At 60.8% G+C, this 18,776-nt stretch overlaps 1 protein-coding gene across 1 annotated transcript; it reads right to left on the minus strand.

Annotated features, from left to right (window-relative positions):
• Positions 1-1,903: 1,903 nt before the first annotated feature.
• Positions 1,904-11,671, minus strand: KLHL30 (kelch like family member 30). Its single transcript, XM_080799275.1, has 7 exons — positions 10,859-11,671; positions 9,467-9,602; positions 7,628-7,714; positions 6,921-7,076; positions 5,711-5,899; positions 5,056-5,201; positions 1,904-3,591 (listed from the first exon to the last, which is right to left on the minus strand). The coding sequence occupies exons 1-7, from the start codon at positions 11,630-11,632 to the stop codon at positions 3,340-3,342; spliced, it is 1,740 nt and encodes a 579-aa protein (XP_080655401.1). The 5' UTR covers positions 11,633-11,671; the 3' UTR covers positions 1,904-3,339.
• Between the last annotated feature and the right edge of the window lie 7,105 nt (positions 11,672-18,776).

Here is an 18,776-nt window from a genome sequence, read left to right on the forward strand (position 1 = left end):
GTGTGAGCAGGCAAAGACAAGAGCCTCAGCATGGAGGCCGGGCTGCTTGGATGCCCCATTTCTGGGCGGCTGGCCTGGACTCTGTCTGCAGGAATGTGGTACGTACTGCTTTCAGGCCCCGACGCCATTCAGCCCAACTTACGCTGTGGAGAGGTGAAGCTCAGGCTCTGTCCCCTTTGGCCATGCTGTCACCTTTCAGCCTTCTGGGAACGGAAGGATCCAGTTTGGGGCATGTGATCCTCAGATGTTCGTGTGACTTCATTTCCATCTCACAGTGGGAGGCCCCAGCCCGCAGGACACCAGCTTTGAGGACAGGAGCTGTTGCCATGTGAAAAACGGTTATTTTCCCAAACAGTGGACAATCCTAGTGATGTCATGGGCCCTGCTGGCGGACCCAAATCAAATCGGTTCTGGTGCTGGTACAGGCTCCTGTCACACGGCCCCGAGGTGATGACATAGCCTGGCTCCGGGGCCAGAGAGCACAGAGGGCCAGGGCCTTGAGTGTTTCTGGGGTCCCACTTCAAAAATGAAATCCACTCAGAGGAGGGCGGGGCTTAGGCAAGAATCACGCAGGTCAAGGACCAGCAGAAGCCAGGTTCTGGTGGCACCCAATGGCTTGTCCCCCTGCGGCAGCAGCCCCGGGGTCAGAGCGGGGGCCGCATCTGGGGCTGAGGTCCTGGTTCCCAGGGTGGAAGTACTGAATGAGTGGCCGCAGAAGGGGACCTGAAGAAGCCCGAGGTGTCCTCCCCCATGCGCCCTCATGCCCGGATGAAACTTGATCCTCATTCTTGGGCCCTCATGTCATGGCCTCAGCCCTGGCTTCCCATCAGCCTGCTGCACTCGAGCTGTTCCCACTCTTCTCTTTTCCTCCAGAGGAAGAACCTCTGCTGATGAAGTCATGGGAATAAAAGCTCCCTTTGCCCCCGAAAACAGTGGGAGCCTGGCGTCAGCCTGTTGTGTGGCCTCTCCATGTCCAGGCAGGCGATCTTTGCTGCTTACTGGAACCTTCCAAACACATGACATCATCTAAATCTCAAATCCTGTGATTATCCCCATTGCACAGATGAGGAAACTGAGCCTGAGATCTTGGGACTGGCCCAAGGTTACTGGTCAGCCTTCGCAGCTTGGGGTCAGTAGCTCATGCAGTGAAGAGTGACTCATTCCTGCTGTGTACCAGGCATGGGGCAGGAGATGAGAATAAGCCACGTGCATCCTGGACAGGTCTGTGGGCAACCTCAGCTCCCAGGGTGGGAAGGGTCCTTTCTCACTTCTACCCAGAGCGTCTCTTGCCTTATTCTCTGCTCATTGTTTCCATGCTTTCAATTAATTCACTTAAAAAAACAGACTAGCTCACCTCTCTGTTTTAACGTAAGAGGGTAGATTTTGGTGATAGTGAACCAGGCTGTGTTCCTTCAGCAAAGGCCCCAGATCCTTGGCACCCTCTCCTTCCAGCTCTCTGTCTGGAGGCTGCGTCCACTCCTTCCCACACAGAGGGGCGGAGGGCTGGTGACAGCTCCCCACTGTTGCTAGGTGCCCCCCTGGAGGACTCTTCAGCCCTTGCTGGACTCCCCCCACCTGCCCACAACTCGAAAGTAGCCCTTTGTTACACTGCCTTCTGTTACTCAATTTCAGGGGTCATCTGTTTCCTCCCGGGACCCTGAAGGACACAATCGGCCTGAACCAATGAATGGGGGTGGCTCAGCAGATCAGATGAGAGGATCTGGCACCCAAATGTTGAGGACCAGGCCCTGGAGTGGGCTGAGCTTCCCCCACCCCAGATACCAGCTCCCCACCATTGCCCCTCATGCTGTGCAGGAGCAGAAGCCGGTCTTATTCTAGAATACCACCCTTCCAACCCATTCGTGATAAAAAGAAGTCCACGGACACGTTGAGTCTTTGTTTTGAAACAGTGTTTGGCTGAGTAGCTTCAATAACTGGAAAACATTGCAGGAGATTTTCATATGGAAAGATTCAGGGATCCCAGAAACCGTCATCTTCACGTCCATCCACTCCCCCAGCTGACTAGATGGCCTCAGATCTGGGGCTCGCGCTTCTTCGGAAGCAGACCCCCATGAGGCCCTGCTCTGTCTAAGCCTTGGGGTGCAAATTCAATTCTCCCACGGGAAATGCGCGTGAGGTTCCAGGTCTGGGAGCAAGGTGGACGTGGAGGGACCCCAGGATTCCTTCCTCAGAGCCCAGGGATGCCAGAGGCCTCTCTGGTCCCCTGGGGGTTTCAAGGAAGAGGCTTCAAGGAGAGGAAACTCAGTCCAGAGGGAGGTGGGAGCTCCTGAGGCATCAGACAGTCAGTGCCAGAGCCGGAACCAGGCTGGACCTAGGACCCCCCAACTTATAGCCCTGTGTGCTTCATGAAGCTCACAGAAAAAGGGGAGGACCCCTTAGCACCAGTGCGAGTCCTCCAGTGGGATACCTCGTCAAGGACCAGTGAGAAGGACCGGGGTGGGGAGTGTTGGCACCAGTTCTCCATGGGACCCCAGGAAGAATCTGGGGGCACAAGGGCAGCCCCGAAGCACCCTGAGTCACACCGTGTGCTCGTGGGGGAGCCCATGGGGGCACTGCTACCCTCGCTTAGGAGGCCACCTGGGAGCGAGGCATCAACCCGCCCAAGAGGTGTTGTCAGAAATCCCTATAGGACCCCCACCTCTCCCTTCATGGGCCTGCTGCTGGGACTCTCATTCTTGCATTGGAGCAAATCACCCCGAGAAATAGGGGTGATCCCAGCCAGAGAGCACGCCTTCCTGCTCACCTCCCGGGGAGGACTTCGCTCACCCTCTCTCCCCTCAACCCCCACATGGGCAGCGGACCCTCTCTCCTGACCCCACGCCCTGCTCCTCGCTTCCTGGTGTGTGATGGACATGGGGCCAGAGAGGGGCAGCTGCCAGATGTGGGCACACAGCTGTGGGCCAGGCAGAAGCAGGCTCACAGTAGCCCGGGGCCAACCTACCCCAGGACCTTTGCTCTGGGTTGCAGTTTCCTGGACCACTCCTCCCTTGGGCAACACCTCCCAAAGCCACGGGTGGGACACATGGCTGGGGACGGCCACCACTGCAACTCCTGGGCCCCTCGGCTCCTGTGTCTCAGGCCTCAGACCCACCAAGGGCTGGAGAGCGGCTTCTCCCTGCCGTGCAGGTGGCGGGAGTCCAAGCACTCACTGCTGCTCAGTGCAGTTAGTGCGGTGGCTGCGGGGACCAAGGCTGTGTCCTCTGATGTCCCCGGTGGCCCGAGACCAGCACTGAGTGGACAAGGAAGCCCAACCCCAGAGGGGGGCATCCCTCGGGGTCAGGGTGCAGCCGGGCCCGGCCCCATGGGATGAGGAGCTGCTCAGTGCTCCTGGGCTGGGCTGAAGGGCTGGGTCCACTTGGACACATCCAGAAAGACGGTCGAGGCCCCGTGGTAGAGCCAGAGGCGGGGCAGGGAGCCATGGCGGGTCCAGGCATCACGCCCACGGTCGTAGGCCTCCATCTCCACGAGGTAGTCGCCATCCATGCCCTGCCAGCGGCCGCCGGTCACGTACAGTGCGTCACCTAGTGGTACCAGCGCGCCGTTCTCATGCAGACTGTGCAGGGACTGCACCTGTGGCGGGGGGGGGGGGGGTGGGCAGTGGTCAGGGGCCCGTGGGGGTATAGGGGCAGTGGCCAAGGGAACCCTCAGGATGGGGCGGGGCACAGGGGACATGCAGAGAGGACAGCCAGCACCTGGTCCTGCTCCCTGGGACCTCACCCAGGCTCCCTGTGACCCTCTCCCCCGGGGCCCTTCAGACTGTCCCTTTAGTGCTCTCGTCTCCAGCTCACATCTCCCAGGATGATGTGTCCAGGCTCCTTGCTCTCCTGGGCCCCAATTTGGCCATATGTGGAGTTGGGGTGTCAGATGGGGCTGGGGGCATGGAAGCCCAAGCCTGGAGCTGCTCCCCGGGGCAAGTTCTGGGCTGGGCCTCTGATTCATGCTTGTTCTCTTGGAGGGGACAGATGTGACCTCAGCTCTGACAGACACACACACACCACACACACACACACACACACCAGAAGCCGCTCGTGCCATGGGGAACCTCACTTTGCCCCTGTACCTCCTGCCTCGGCCCATGGCCTGGGCTGGGGCTGTGAGGTGGGAGCCAGAGGCCAGAGGAGAGGTGGACCCTTCTGGAAGAGCCCAGAGTGCGTGGGAAGGAAGAGGCCTGTCTGTGGCCTACGTGTGGAGACGGTCAGGGGCAGCCAGCCCCCCTGAGGCCTGGAGGCCCAAGTGGAGCCCTTCGTGGCCGGGAGGCCCACGAGCAGCGGCATGGTCCCGGCAGAGGCCTGGCAGTGGCCCAGCTAGGAGGCCTCGAGAGAAAGTGGCGTCCTGGCAGAACCCACGCAGCACCTGTCTCACTGCAGGGTAATGGGGCCTCCCGTCAGCTGGGCGCTGACACTGGGGGACAGCTGCAGGCGGCAGGATGGCGCGGCCCCACTGTGGGCCGGCCGCCCCGGGCCAGGGTGAGTGCAGGAAGCAGGCTGCCTCCTCGGGCCTCCAGGAATTGAGAATCTTAGGGCAGGTGGGGCAGGCCCGGCGTGTCTGCCTAGTACTGAGGCCACTGCCATGGGCACTGGGCACCATCCCTCCTCTTTCTCCAGAAGAAACACACAGAAGGGCTTGGGCTTGAGATGCCTGGCATCTGCTCTCTCTGTGGCAGAAGAGGAGGGGGTAGCAAGGACGGAAATGTGGGCCGCTCCCACCCCACCCACAGCCAAGGGCTCCTCTCCTCTGCTCGGCCACCCCCCTTGAGTAGGAGATGCCCTCCCTCCAGGGCCTGGCCCACACCAGGCTGTCCCTGAAAACTCCCTAGGCTGAGCCTGGTTTTGCCCCAGAGAAGAACAGACCACCGGGGGCCAGGGACAGAGCACCCATGGTGACTAGGAGCCCCCAGTCCTTGGCTCTCCTGTCTCCACAGGGGCTTCGGGCCTCTTCAATCCTTTCACTGCGGTAACACCCCCAGGCCCCACCATCCCCAGGCCGGCTCTCCCCAGTGTCAGGGGTCCCGGGTGGGGGGAGCCTGAGGCTCACCTTCTGCCACAGGTTGGCCCCAGGGTCGTACACGTAGACCTTCTTGGTGTTGTCACCGACCAGGTAGAGGGCTCCCTGCAGTGCGGCACAGCGTGGAGAGGACAGGTACTTGGGGAGGAAGGGTGAGGCGATCACGCTCCACACGTCTGCGGGGACAACACGCCGGGCCCACCTTCACCTGGGGGCCTCTGCCTCTTCCCCGCCCATTGGCCGGGTCGGGTGACTAGGGGCCCCACCTGACCCTGGGTACTGTCAGTTTCCCATGGGACTCTCACACCCACCTTGCAAAATGGGTTCTGTGATCACCTGTACTGTCCAGAGGATGAGTGGGGAGAGAGGTGGAGACACGGGAGACCCCCCTGGAGCCCAACCCTGGCCTGGAATCCGGAGCCTAAGCCAGTGCCCACCAAGGCTTGAAGGTCCAGGCCCCACTCCTGGCCCGTGGGGCAGGTTCTAGGCAGACGCCGCAGCCGGCAGCTTCGGGACCCAGAGGTGGGCTCCCTGTCACCTGCCACCCAGCCCCTAGTCCCCAACCCCCTGGGCCCCCCCAACACTGCCTCATCCACCTCCGACAGGGCCATGGCCCTTTGTAAGAGACCTGTGGCTGCCTGCTCCCTGTCCCGACACCCCACCCCCAGGGCCCTGCGCCGCTCACCTGTGACAGGGTTGTAACACTGGAGAGCCAGGGCGTTGTACTTGCAGGCGCTGGAGCCCACCAGGTACAGCCGGCCCCCACAGCCAGCTGCCGAGAAGTTGCTGACGTACTTGAGGGCAGGGCGGACAGGGGTCCAGGTGTCAGTGTAGGGGTCATAGCTCTCCACCTCCACCATGTCCAGGGTGGTGCCTGTCGGAATGGGGGTGGTCAGGGCTGCTAGGGGCCAGGGATGAGGGAAGGCCCTGGAAACGCAGGACTGGGGGCTTTGCAGGGGCAGCAGAGGGCTTCCTCGGAGGGGAGAGGAAGGTGAGGGAAGGAGGGCATGGTCTTGAGAGGCTTGTGACTTACCCCCTTCCACAGCCGGGGAGCGGAGGCAAGGCCGCTTGCCCGAGGCCACAGCGTCAGGTGGTATGGGTGTGGGCACCTGGACCCGGGAACACTCGAGTCCAGGCTGCATGCCGGGGGCCCCCACCTGCCTCGGACTCAGGACCTTGTGTGTGCTCTCTGCTCTTGGCCTTGGGCTTGGCAGCCATTGGGGGCACAGGGGCTGGCCGGGACAGCTGGGGTACTCAGCAGTGACTCGAGGCCCATCCGTCACCCACAGAGGCCTTGGGGAACTCTTGGTCAAGCCACGATCATTTTGTTTTTCAGTATCTGACTGACCGTAGGGGTCCCGGGGGTGACTCCTTGCCACAGCTCTGGGGCATAATGGGGATAAGGTGGGCCTCTGTGCTCAGGCTGGGGGCATGGTGGGAATAAAGGGGACAACAAAGGAGAAACCACTGTGGGTCTCCTCAACCCAGGGACTCCACAGAGGGGGTGACCCTGAGCAGAGGACTGAGCTCCCTGTTTGGGGGAGGGGGTGTTCATCTCTGCTGGCAGCTCAAGGCTCCAGCACGCCCCGTTCATCATTCTGTTTTCAGAATCCTTGCTGGAGCTCGCTATGGAGGCTCATGCCTGAGCCTCACCCCTGGACATCCAGGCGCCCCGGTGGGGGACTGGTTTACTCCAGACGGCGAGCTCCTGAGGGCAGGAACGGGGGAGCATGTCTCTGCAGTCCCTGAGGCCGGGGGGCTCTCTGGTCCCTGGTGAGGACATGGGGGTGGGGAGCCGCTGTTGCGGGACTGAGAGGCTCCCAGGCTGCCCAGAGGTGGTGAGGGGCTGCCATGAGCAGGAAGCCGCTTGGGGCAGAGGGAGGGGGAGTCCTTACCGCCAATGGCATAGATCTCCCCATTGAGTGCGGCACTGGCGTGGTTGGTGCGGGCCTTCAGCATGGGGGCCACTGGCTTCCAGGTGGCCTCCTTCAGAGGGAAGCTCCAGGCCTGGGTGGTTGACCAGGTGTCTGTCTTAGTGCCCCGGGAGCCACCTGTACGAGAGGTCCTGCCCCCTCAGCCTGGGGTCTCCAGACTAGTGGGCGCTGGGTACCGAGGGTCCTGTCTCCTCCTTCTCCCCATGCCAGACCCCCATGGTGCCAGACACTGGGCTGGGTGGTGGGGGGACTGTAGGTGGCACAGCCTAGCTGTGTGACTTGGACAGGTCCCTCCCTGCCCCGTAAACAAGGAGGACAGGATCTGTGGTTTTAGATCTTCACCTGTGGCACAGCTCTTTTCCTCAACCAAATTATGTACGAGCCCCAAGTTCCCGGATGTAAATGAGCAGGGTGACCCTCCCACCTGTCACACAGTTCCTTTGGGGGACACCCCGGCTGCAGGAGCCTAGCAAGTCCCCCCTGGCTTTCCACGTTGGACAGAACACGGGACGGTTCCCTGTACCCACACGTGGACCTGTGGATTTTAAATGTCCTTTTTTCCACCTCCTGGAAACGTCTGGAAGAGTCCCACCTGAGCTGGAGGGGACAGCCAATTCTCAGTGGCATCACGGTCATCAGCTCCCTGGAAGGCACTGCTGGGAACCCACCTGTGACGTAGACAGTGTTGTTGAGCGCGGTGAGAGAGAAGCCCCACTTGTGGTAGTCAGGGAAGTCCGGGAGCGCCATCCACCTCTCTGGCCGGGAGAGAGAGGGGCAGAGGCTCAGGATGGCTGAGCTCACTGCTGCCGCCTCCCCTCTCCCCAGCGCCTATTCCCTCACCTGGGGAGGAGCACGGGGCGGAATTCGGCTGGCTGCCGTGAGGTGAGGACACCTCGGCTGCGCCACGTGCCCCTGCCCGGTCTGGTTCCCCAGGGCTCCCACCTCCCCACGCTGCCTCCCGGAGCCCAGCACGCAGATGGGACACAGGACTGCGCCCAGGGTGTGTGGGGAGGTGGCCCAGGCTCTGGGCCCCTGGGTTGGGTCCCACCTCTGACACGGGGTATTATGTGAACGGGCCTGACCTCTGGTCCCTAGTGGGTTAGAACATGAACATCATTCATTCACTTGTTCCTTATCCATCATTCCTTTCTTCTCCCTGAGCACCCTGTAGGCCATGTGCCGCCACGGGGACATGGGGAGACATGGGCCTTGCAGCAGCCAGGGCAAGTCCAGATCCCCGCTCTCATGCACCACTGTGGGCCCTGGGGACGCATAGCCTCAGCTTGTCCTCTGTCGAGGGGGCTAGTTCCCATCTCACTGGGAGGCAGGGGGAGCATGAACGACCTGAATCTGTCAGGGGGCTGCTATTCTGTTAGCGGACCTGGGGATTGTCGCCACAGCGGGGAGGGACAGAGCCGTACACCCACCTCGGGCCCACCTTCAAGGAGCTACATGAGGGTAAACTGAGACAAGAGATAAGAAAATGCTTGAAAAATTAAAAACGAGTCAATGTGGGAGTGTGTGAGCAAACGGACACATTTTGGGTGCTCGTGGAAAGCTGTGAGGAAGACCCAGGCCCTGGGAGTTCCCCTGGGAAGATTCTGTGTACTGTTGACAACTGGCTTTAGGACACGCAGAACTCCAGCCTTGCTGGGCACCTGCCCTCTGGGCAGGGACTGCGTGTCCCCCTGACTCATGTCTGTGTCACCCCAGGGTGGGGACGGCCCAGAGGTCATTAGGCCTTGGCCTGCCACTGTGCCCCCTGCTGTCCTCCCCTTGGGGTTGGAGGGACAGCTGTTCCCGGGTGGAGCCAGCAGAGCTCATTTCCTGACGTCAGTCCCCAAATCCCCTCGTCAGCCCCTGACCTGGGACAGCCAGTCTCACGCTTCCTGGAGCCCGCCAGCTGCTGACGCCATGGGGGTGGCTGGTGACTGGCCCAGTGGGCCTGGGACACCGGCCGACGCTCCTTAGAGCTTTCAGAAGAGATTTCCAGGACCAGTGTGGCCCTCCAGAGATCCTGTTGCCCTCCTACCCCTCCCCATTTTCTGGGCAGCCCTGTAATGGGGCCCTGGGCAGGAGAGGCCCCGTCCGTGCCTGTCGGGTCTGTGCCCTTGCTACGTGAGGAGTCCTTTCCACAGATGAGGACCAGCTTAGGGCGGTGAAGTGAGCGGTTAAAAGGCTGGAATTAGAACCCTGTTTGAGCTGACCTAGGCCTTGGGTTCCTACCCTCTGGGCCACTGCTCCCCAGCTCCTCGTTCTCCCCTTGAGGCCAAGGTTCCACGGGGCATGCCAGCCAGTGACTGTCCCCCCACACGGGGCGGGTTGGGCAGCAGCACCCTTTATCCTGAACTCCGGGCTGTGGCTGGAGGGTGAGGAGGCCACCGTGCCCTCGCTGTCAGCCTCCCCTCTGCCTGTGCTGGCCTCAAGGCTCTCCTGCAACCCTTTCCCTGGAGCCTCTCAGTCCCTCCACCTGCACTGCGGACACCAGGGACTCGAGGGCTACTCACGGGCCCTGCTGTTGTAGAAGGCGAAGTTCCCGGGGTGAGGGGCAGGCTCCTGGGCGCCCTCCTCGTCCTCCTCCAACGCCCGCCCGCCCACCACCACTAGAACTTCCTCCAGCTTCTGCGGGAGGGCCAGCCGTGCCTGTGGAGGAGGAAGGCTGGGTTAGAGGAGCTGGTGGCTCTATTCCCCATGCAAGGGGCCCTGGGGGCTAGCAGGCATTTTCTGGGGCTGGACTTTGGTGGGGCAGCTGTGTTGGTGCACATGCATGGGGGCTGTGAGCATGTGTGTGAGCACGTGTGTGTGTGCACCATGGTTGCGTGGGACCAGACATGGTGGTAGACTCTCAGGACAGGGAGAGATGGGACAACAGGTGCATGTGTGTCCCAAACCTGAGTGCTGCTCCCTCCCCGCAGCCCCCACATGCCTTCCAGAGGCGTCCCCACGCCCATCTTTGGGGCCAACCCTGACTCTGTCCCCAGTTCCTCCCCTGTGACAGCATGCGGGTGCTGAACTCGGATGACTCTGGCTCGGCGGGAAACCCCAGCAGGGTTCCACCCTGGCTAGTAAGTGGCCAACTGCTCCAAGCTCCCAGGCCCCCGGGGATCCCCCTCATCTCTGGCCCCTCCTGCAGCAGGCCTGCACCTCCCACTCCAGCAGTTCCAAGGTGATTGCCTGGCAGGACAGGGCCGCAGGCTGCTGCCAGCACCAGGCTGGCCTGCTGTGCCTGGTGGCGCCGGACAGCAGCATGGGTAGCACTTGGTCCCCTCACAGCATGACCCTGGCCCAAGCTACAGCTGTGTCCCTGGGCCTGGCTCCTGGGGACTCCTCCAGAGCAGGGCCCCGAGCCGGCTGTCCAGCCACAGACTCCTCAGCTGTTTGTCGCTGTGTCCGGAGCTGCCCTGCCTGTCCCTCTCATCGCGGCACCAACAGGAAACCGCAGCCCGTGAACGTTCGACCCTGTCCCTAAGGGGCAGGAAGTGGCCTGCTGCACTCTCGGCCCATGCCGTCTTCCTGCCAAGCTCCTAGCCCTGCTCTAAGGCCCAGCCAAGGTGCCACCTCCTCCAGAGAGCTCTCCCTGACTGGCCACCTTGCCCAGGATGCCCCCAGCCCAGCTTTGGCCTTTCTCACACGGCCTTAAGTCTGTTTCCAGGTTTGTCTGCACCAAGCTGTGGGCTTTGACCAGGGAGCAGACAGTCACTTCTGGGCTCCCCTCCCCCTCACATCCGGGGTGTGAGATATAACAGGTGCTCTGGGGATGAACAGGGACGCCCTCACAGGTAACCAGCCCAAGGCAGGGAGAGCTGCAAGGTTCAGGGCACGGGGGAACAGGCGCCCTGTACTCCCCAACCCCATGCAGGTCGGGGTCTCCGGGGCTCCCCTCCTTGCCCCTTGCTCACCTCATCGTGGCCCTGTGACAGGGCAACACGGCACACCTCCGACTCCCGGATCAGCGGCTCGGTGGCCAGCAGCTGTTGCACACAGGGTCTGGGCACGGCGTCCAGGCGCACCAAGCCGAGCAGCTCAGGGAGGTGGACAGCCCGGGCTTGAGGGTCATAGCGTACCCAGCGCAGCAGGGCCTCCAACCGGCTCTGCTCCGGCTGCACCTGCAGCAGTTCCCCGGCCAAACAGGCAGCCAGCCGGTCCTGGGGCAGCTGCAGGAACTCGTCCTCCCGGGCCACGGCCTCAAAGTTCTCCCGAAGGAAGGCCCAGGCCTTGGCGGCCACACCCAGCAGCCCCTGCTGCTCCCCGAACTCACAGATGCCCAGGCAGTTGGTGGCGTCCAGCTGCTGCTGCAGGTAGCGGCCGCACACCTTCTGCACAGCGGGGAAGTGCAGGCGGGCAGCCGTGCGGGTCAGCGCCTCCACATTGCCCTGCGTGACCGTCAGCCGGCCCGTGTACACAAAGTCCACCAGCTGCCCCACCACGCCGGGCTCCACGTCCCGCAGCTCCACGCGTGCCGAGAAACTCTCAGCAAAGTCGCCCGCGAACATGGCATGGAAGTAGGGGCTGCTGAGTGCCAGGAGGCCGCGGTGGCAGGGCAGCTCCCGGCCGCCCACCAGAAGCGTGACATCGGCCAGCTTGGGCTGTGAGCGCAGACGCCGCAGGCCGTCCAGCATGTCCTGCGCGTGTGACGGCACATGGAAATCCAGGTCATCCACGTTGCGCACCATGGCCACTGGCACCACGGAGAGAAGAGCTGGACCCCACCTGCGATCCTAGGGACAGAAGAGGGCAGGGTCAGCCGGGGCAGGACACGGCTCTTTTGCCCGAGTCACCCATCCAGCCGGCCACCCTTTCCATCTTCCACCAGCACTGGCTGAGCATCACAGATGTGCCAAATGCCTTGTTCAGCCCCGTCGCCCTGCACAGTTGGCTTAGTGTTAGACCCATTTTATGGTGAGAAGGTTGAGACTCAGAGAGGGCCAGAGACCTACCCCCAGCCAAGTAAGCAGGGCAGGGTGACACCGGCACAGAAACCACACCCGGCCCCCTCCACAGTTCCGGGCTGGGCTATGCAGAGCAGACCGTCTTGAGCCTGGGGATTCCTGGGCCCCCCCCCAACTCCAAGTGGCTTCCTCTGTTTCCAAATATGACCTTGCTGGGGAGGGTGACAAGGGTCTTTGGAAGTTTTCCTGCCCCACCGGTCCTCATTGTCCAGTTACATGGGCTGCCATGACCTTGCTGGGTGACCTTGTTCCCAGTTTTCTCAACTGCAGATCCAGAGGCTGGTGGGGAAAGGACTCTGTGGTCACAGTGCTCCCCAGGGTCCAGGCTGCCTCTCAAGGGTGGCATGCCCTCCTCACATGGGCTGCATGACACCCAGGGTCCGCGTAAACGTGGGAAACACAAGCGTGAGAGACTCACATCCCCTGTCCAAGATCACACAGCTAGGAAATGGGGGAGCCAGGCTTGGGTCCCACGACGTGCCAAGCCCCAGGTTACAGGACCCTGGGTGTATGTTGGTAAAGACAAATACGACTAAGGAGAACTCCCTGGGCAGTGATTTCGAATCCGTGGGCATATCATCGGATTCAGCAAGTGTACTTCTGGCTTATTTAATTACGTGCGTATTCTTTTACGTACTCCTGACGTTTTACCCCAAGAAAGTTGCCCCAGATTTCACCTGGAGCTACCTACCTACAATGGTTCAAAAAGACATCGTCTGTCCACCAGGGGGCGCCTTGCAGAGCCGGCAAAGGGAAGGAAAAGGGACACTGGCCCCCGCAGGGACCAAAACCCTTGGTGAAATAAGTAAGACCAGAATAACAAAGGCCTGTAAAGAGAACCGTGACCTGTGGGTGCCAAGGGGCAAGGAGAGCCCTGCTAAGCTTCGGTGCCGGTGCCAGGGTCGGTGGCAGGAGCTGAGGCCCTTCCCTATACCCCCTCTCCCAGCGCGCCTACAGAGCAGGGCAGTACCCAGGGAGCCCAGCGAGGACGGGACAGGTCGGGGCCCGGCCAGCATCCGTCCTGCCTGACCCCCTCCCAGGGAGGCCCTCTGGCTGAGTGAGGACAGAAGACGAGCCCTTGGCCACTGCCCCCCAGGCCTCACATTCCCGTCATTCCTGCGTTCCCTGTGGCCAGCCGCTATGGCCTCAGGGGCAGTGGGCAGAGTTCCCACCCGCCTTCTCCCAGGGCTTCAGCTGTGTTTACTGACACCTGCCACGCTGCGGTCCCGAACAAAAGGGATGGGGGCTTCTGGAGAGCCTCAGAGCCTCAGCCTGGTGCCTGTCCTGGCCAGGAGTGAGGAGGGCTTCAGCGGGCAGGACACAAAGGGCCTAAAGCCAGCTGCCCCTAGGGACTGGACACTGGGGTCCTGGCTACGGCTGGAGGAGGTGGTCCAGCCTCCCCGTTGCCCACCTCTCCAGCCAGGACACTGAGGGGAGTGTGCCGGCTGAGCCCTCACCGTACCCCAAGGAGCCCAGCGTGACTGGGATTAGGGGTCTGTGTCCAAACACCCAGCACTGTGATCTCTATGCCCCACAGGCTATCCTGCTGTCCTCTGCTGCTCTCTGCCCCAAATCCCACCTCCCATTCCCCAATACCCACACTCCAGAGTCCCTGGGACCCTACCTCTCAGTTGGCCCTTGGTTCTCCAAGAACTCAGGCCGGAGAATAGGACTTCCCAACCAGCCAGGGGTACAGATGGCCTGTTGGGCTGGGCTGGGCTGGGCTGGGCACCACGTGGGGACGGACAGAAGGGTATTTTTAGCGCTGCCTGCTTTGGGAGGGAGCGGGGGAGGGAGGGCCCGGTGGGGGAGGGAGAGAGGTGATGCCCCTCCCAGGCTTTAGATCTGGAGGCCCACACTGGCCACGGCCACGTCAGGAGGGCTGAGGTCTCCCGGACCCCAGGGACCAGGACAGACAGCAGAAAGCACTCCAGGGGGACAGTGGAGGCTGGGCTGGAGACTAAGGGGCGCATAGAGGCCCCAGCTCAGGGCCTGGGTGTGAGCAGGACCTGACGGTACTCACTTCTCTAATGGTCATTGACAGGCCCCCAAGTGGCCTTGTGTTCATCTGTCAACCGGGGAAAAGTGACTATCACAAAGACATGCAGGTTGGTGAGCAAAGGCTTTCAGAATTTGGGATCTGCGGTGGTGGTCGGGAAGCCTTTGGTGGTTAAAGCGGTACCCAGAGAGGTAAGGAGGCCTCCCGGAGGGCTCTCCTGGGCTGGCAGCAGGGACGCTGGAACCTGAGGCCCCAGGTCATGGCGTGGCTTCAGCCCTGGGGCAGCCCTGGCATCCTCCTTCCTTGTGAGAGCCAGAGGTGGTGAAGAAATGGGATCATCTAAAAATACAGCCGCAGGGGCATGAAGCCTCCCCCGCAGCCTTGGTTCACAGTGGCCACGGGGGAACCCCTCACAACAGGAACGCAGCGGTGCCCTGGACCCAGGCCACTGAGAGGGGGTCTGTGGATATCTCTTCTGCCAATGGTCAGAGCAAAGCTTCCCAGCCGAGGACATGCAGGTACACGGGAGAGAAGCCCGCAGCCGGGGAGGCCGGGTGAGGGCTCCATCTGTCGCCCCTCCTTCCTTCACCCATGTGGCCCTTGTTAATACCACCATTCTCCAGGCACGTGGGATGTGGAGGGTCAGGGAGGGCTGCGTCTGATAGAGGCACCAGGATGCTCCCCAGGGACTGGCCTGATGCGGCTCCAGTGCAGGGAGGCTCTGGGGGTGATAGCCCCCACTCCTGGCGAAGTTAGGTGATTTCTCAAGGGTATTAGGGTATCATGACAGCTTGGGTCCTGGACAGGTGACCCCTGTCCTGCCAGTGTAGTCGCTGGTCCTGCTCCCTGCTTAGGGGATGGTTGTAGGCTAGGAGCCACAGTCCTGGTCCCACTGTGTACGCTGTCTGGTTAGAATTCAGTCCTTACACAAATTACTGCCACGGCTGACTAGGTAATTACAAGTTTTCAAGGTGCTTCCAAACTCTGCTCACTCATGCTTTCTGATTCCATGCTGCCCTCCCCAGCCCTGCCCAGCTGAGTCACAGCCCAGATCAACCTTCCCAGTCTGCTCAATTCAGCCCAGTTCATCCTAGCCCAGCCCAGCCCAGCCCAGCACAGCCCAGTTCAGCCTAACCCAGTCCAGCCCAGCCTGCCCAGTCCAGCCCAGCCCACTCTTAGCTCAGTCCAGCCCATCCCAGCTCAGCCCAGTTCAATCCAGTCCTGCCCAGCCTAGCTCAGCCCAGCCCACTTCAGCCCACTTCAGCCCAGCTTAGCCTAGTTCAACCCAGTTCAGCCCAGCCCAGCCCAGTTCAGCCCAGCCCAGGCCAGTTCAGCCCAGTTCAGCCCAGCTCAGCCCAGCTCAGCCTAGCTTAGCTCAGTCTAGCCCAGCCCAGCTCAGCCCTGACTAGTTCAGCCCAGCCCAGCCCAGAGCTCAGTCATAGCCCAGTCCAGCTCAGTCATAGACAGCTCAGTCCTGCCCAGCCCAGTTCAGCCCAGCCCAGCCCAGCCCAGCTCAGCCCAGCTCAGCCCCGTTCAGCCCTGTCCAGCCCAGTTCAGCCCAGCTCAGCCCCGTTCAGCCCTGCCCAGCCCAGTTCAGCTCTGCCCAGCCCAGTTCAGCCCAAGTCAGCCCAGTTCAGCCCTGCCCAGCCCAGTTCAGCCCAGTCCAGCCTAACTCAGTCCTGCCCAGCCCAGCCCAGCCCAGTTCAGCCTAACTCAGTCCTGCGCAGCCCAGCCCAGCCCCTGCTTCAGATGGTCCCAGAATCTGCACCCTGGCCTTGAGCATCAGCATCCTGTGGTCTCAGAGGGAAACACTCATGGGCGTCTCCAGCTCTCACTTCCCCAGGACCATCCTGGGGACATCACTGCAGGGGGAACAGAGGTGTTACTCCTGCCCCCGTGCTTGTAGCCAGAACACAAAGGGTTAATGTATACCCAGCCCAGGCTGGAGGAAAGAGGACAGGGTATTCTGATGATGGGCCCCTGTCACAGGGAGCTGCCCCTCCACCCCTAATGTGGGGAGAGAAGACATACCACCTCATGCCTCATGTCACTGGCCTGTTTGGGAAACTCGACACCAAGTGCTCGAAACAGATCTTTATCTCAGATTGCTACAGATCTGGGCCATTTTTAAAAATACGTTGCTTGTTTCTTTTCATGATGATAAAAATAACACATGTTCATCCTGGAGCATTTGGAAAACACAGGAAAATCCGAAGTAGAACACTTCGACCTGTAAAAGATGATCCCCTCGAACACAGGGGCATCTCCCCTCCAGTCTACCCCGCGCCAAAGACTGGGAGGCTGCGGGATGTGTGCGGGTCCTGTTTTATCAGTTTATGTCACCTCCCCAGCATTTCTGATGCCATCAGTCTTTGAACATATCATCTTCAATTTCATCATGCTGTGACTATATCACACTTTAAGAATTCAAAGGGACATCCAGTTACTTCTATTAATGGACATGTGGGTCGTGTCATTTTGGGCTAAGATAAATAACCACGGCGCCACCTCCGTGATTCAGAGTCGGGGAGTGAAGTCACGCATTAGAGTGTGTGCAGCCCAAGGCACCTCCTGGCCGGCGGGCCTGCGGGCCGGTGTGGGTGACTGAGGCTTTTCCTCCAGTGGGAAGGGACTCTGGTCCCTACGCCTGGCCCGACACCCATGGGTGGTGAGGCCCCTGGCACACCTGACCTGCCCAGCCCCTCCTCGGGGGTTTTATAGCTTTACCTGCTTATGGTATCTCTTGTTCCATCTGGGATTTATGTGGGGCAGGGCTGCCCTGAAGTCCTATTCCCCCCACCAGCAAATAGTTTACCAGCACTCTGGAGACTGCTATCGACCATTCCTTCTTTCTCCCATGGATTAGCTATGGCATCTTTGTCTTAGGGCAATGTTTTCCGTGTGAAATGTCTCAGCTTTCTCTGCTCTGGTCTGTTGATCGGAACGAAATATACTTTGGGACCAGAACCACCCGGTCTGAGAGACTACTGCTCTACAATTACGATGTCGTCACGTCTGAAATGCCTCTTCCTCTTTAATCTTTTTGTTTGCTGGATTTGTTATCTGTTGCTGCATAACAAATGACCCCACAATCGAGTGTCTTTTTTTTTAGGATTTTATTTATTTGAGAGAGAGAAAGAGCACAAGCAGGGGAACAGCAGAGGGAGAGGGAGAAGCAGGCTCCCCGCTGAACAGTGAGCCCAATGTGTGGCTCGATCCCAGGACCCTGGGATTATGACCTGAGCTGAGGCAGAGGCCTAACCGACTGAGCCACCCAGGTGTCCCCCAAATCTAGTTTCTTAAAACAACAAACATCTGTGATCTCACGTGGTTTCCTGGCTCTGGGAGCACCTTAGTGGGGCTTCTACCTTCGGATTTGTCCTTAGCTGGCACCATGGGTCAGCCAGGCTGCAGTCATCTGAGGGCCAGACTGGGACGGGAGGCCTTGCTTCTCCCTGCATGGACCTCTCTTACTGGCCTGCTCCCAGCATGGCCCAGGGCTCTCCTCAGAGGTAAGGGAGCCACAAAGATGGGAGCCGTTATTACCTACTTGAAGCAAGAGCTCTCTCTTCTGCCATATTCTGCCAAACAACACAGAGGGGCACACAGGAGGCGCTATTGGGACGGGGATGCTGGGGGCCTTCTTGGAGGCCGGCCACACAGCTGTCCTTGTTCACTGTTCCTTTCAAATGAATTTCCGAGTCAGTTTAAAAAAGAAGGAAGAGACTGTCTCTGCATTTAACCGGTGCATTGAGACGGGAAGAGTTGTGTTATTAGCCATATTTATTTAGTCGTGAGGAAAAAGGCGATGTTCTTTCGGCACCTTTGGTACAACTTCATTTTTCTTCATGTTTGTCCTGCACACATTTATGGGCCTGGGAGAGAGATGGGGTGCCCTCTGTCCAGTATTTTGCCGGCTCGTTGGGGAGCTCCTGGGCTGGCACTGGGGACAAGGTCACCTCACTGCATTTGGTCCCCTCACTGACGTCTGCAGCCCCAGATGCCTGTATGGGGCTCTGGGGTTTAGCCAACTGGACGACAGGCTTACAGGCACCAAACAGGCCTCAGAGCTGGGAGTGTGGCCTTGCTGGGGTCAGCTTCAGACTCTGACAGGGAACATCTGCTCCCCACCGGGGGCTGCTAGTGGGCTGGGGGTTTCCAGGCCGCTGAGCATCAGAATCATCCAGAACATCTCAGGAAAACACAGCTTTCCCAGCATCAGCCGTGGGGCAGGGGCTCTGAATTCCTAGGGCCGCCAGAAGGCATCTGGGGAATCACCTCTGAGTGCCCAGCAGAGGCGCCTACCCCCTTCCCCCTCCCCCACCACCTCCAGCCTCAAACCTGGATCTGAGCCACCGCCTCACCCCAGGGCTTCCTGGAACCCAGGATGGCTGTGGGGCGCCCCCTGCTGGCCGTGGTCTCACCCCACCGCTGAGAAAGTCCTGAGGCCTGGGACGGACTTGCCCAAGGCCCCAGGGAATGCTCACAGGCTACCAGCCCCTCAAGTCGGGTGTGCTGGCCCCCTGTCCAGTGCTCTCCTGACCACCCTGGGCTGGACCACCTCCGAGGCTGGGTCTGTGTCTACTGCCCACCCCCACAACACCCCCTCTTCTGTGGCCCAGCCCTTGGAACTACAAGGTCCTGCAGGTGGCACAGGAGGAGCCAGGGAGACATCAGATTATCTGGCACCTTCTGACACCCCAGCTCCCCCAGCCCCACCCTCAGACCTGCCCCTCCCCCCAGATCCAGGCAGTGACAGTGTCCTGCAGACCAGCCCCCGTCTAGCTCCGTCAGTCCCATCTGGGGACCAAGAGCCTGGAGGTGGCACCATACTCCTTTCCCCTGCTCCATCTCAGGACAGAGATCCCT

This window comes from Martes martes (assembly GCF_963455335.1).
Source record: "Martes martes genome assembly, chromosome: 3".
NCBI lineage: Eukaryota > Metazoa > Chordata > Mammalia > Carnivora > Mustelidae > Martes > Martes martes.

Coding starts and splice junctions, on each gene's coding strand:
- KLHL30 (XM_080799275.1), bottom strand. CDS start 11,632: ATGGTGCGCAACGTGGATGACCTGGATTTCCATGTGCCGTCACACGCG. Junction 7,715..9,466: donor CTTCTACAACAGCAGGGCCC/GTGAGTAGCCCT, acceptor TCTCCCGGCCAG/AGAGGTGGATGGCGCTCCCG. Junction 5,202..5,710: donor GTGTTACAACCCTGTCACAG/GTGAGCGGCGCA, acceptor TTGTCCCCGCAG/ACGTGTGGAGCGTGATCGCC.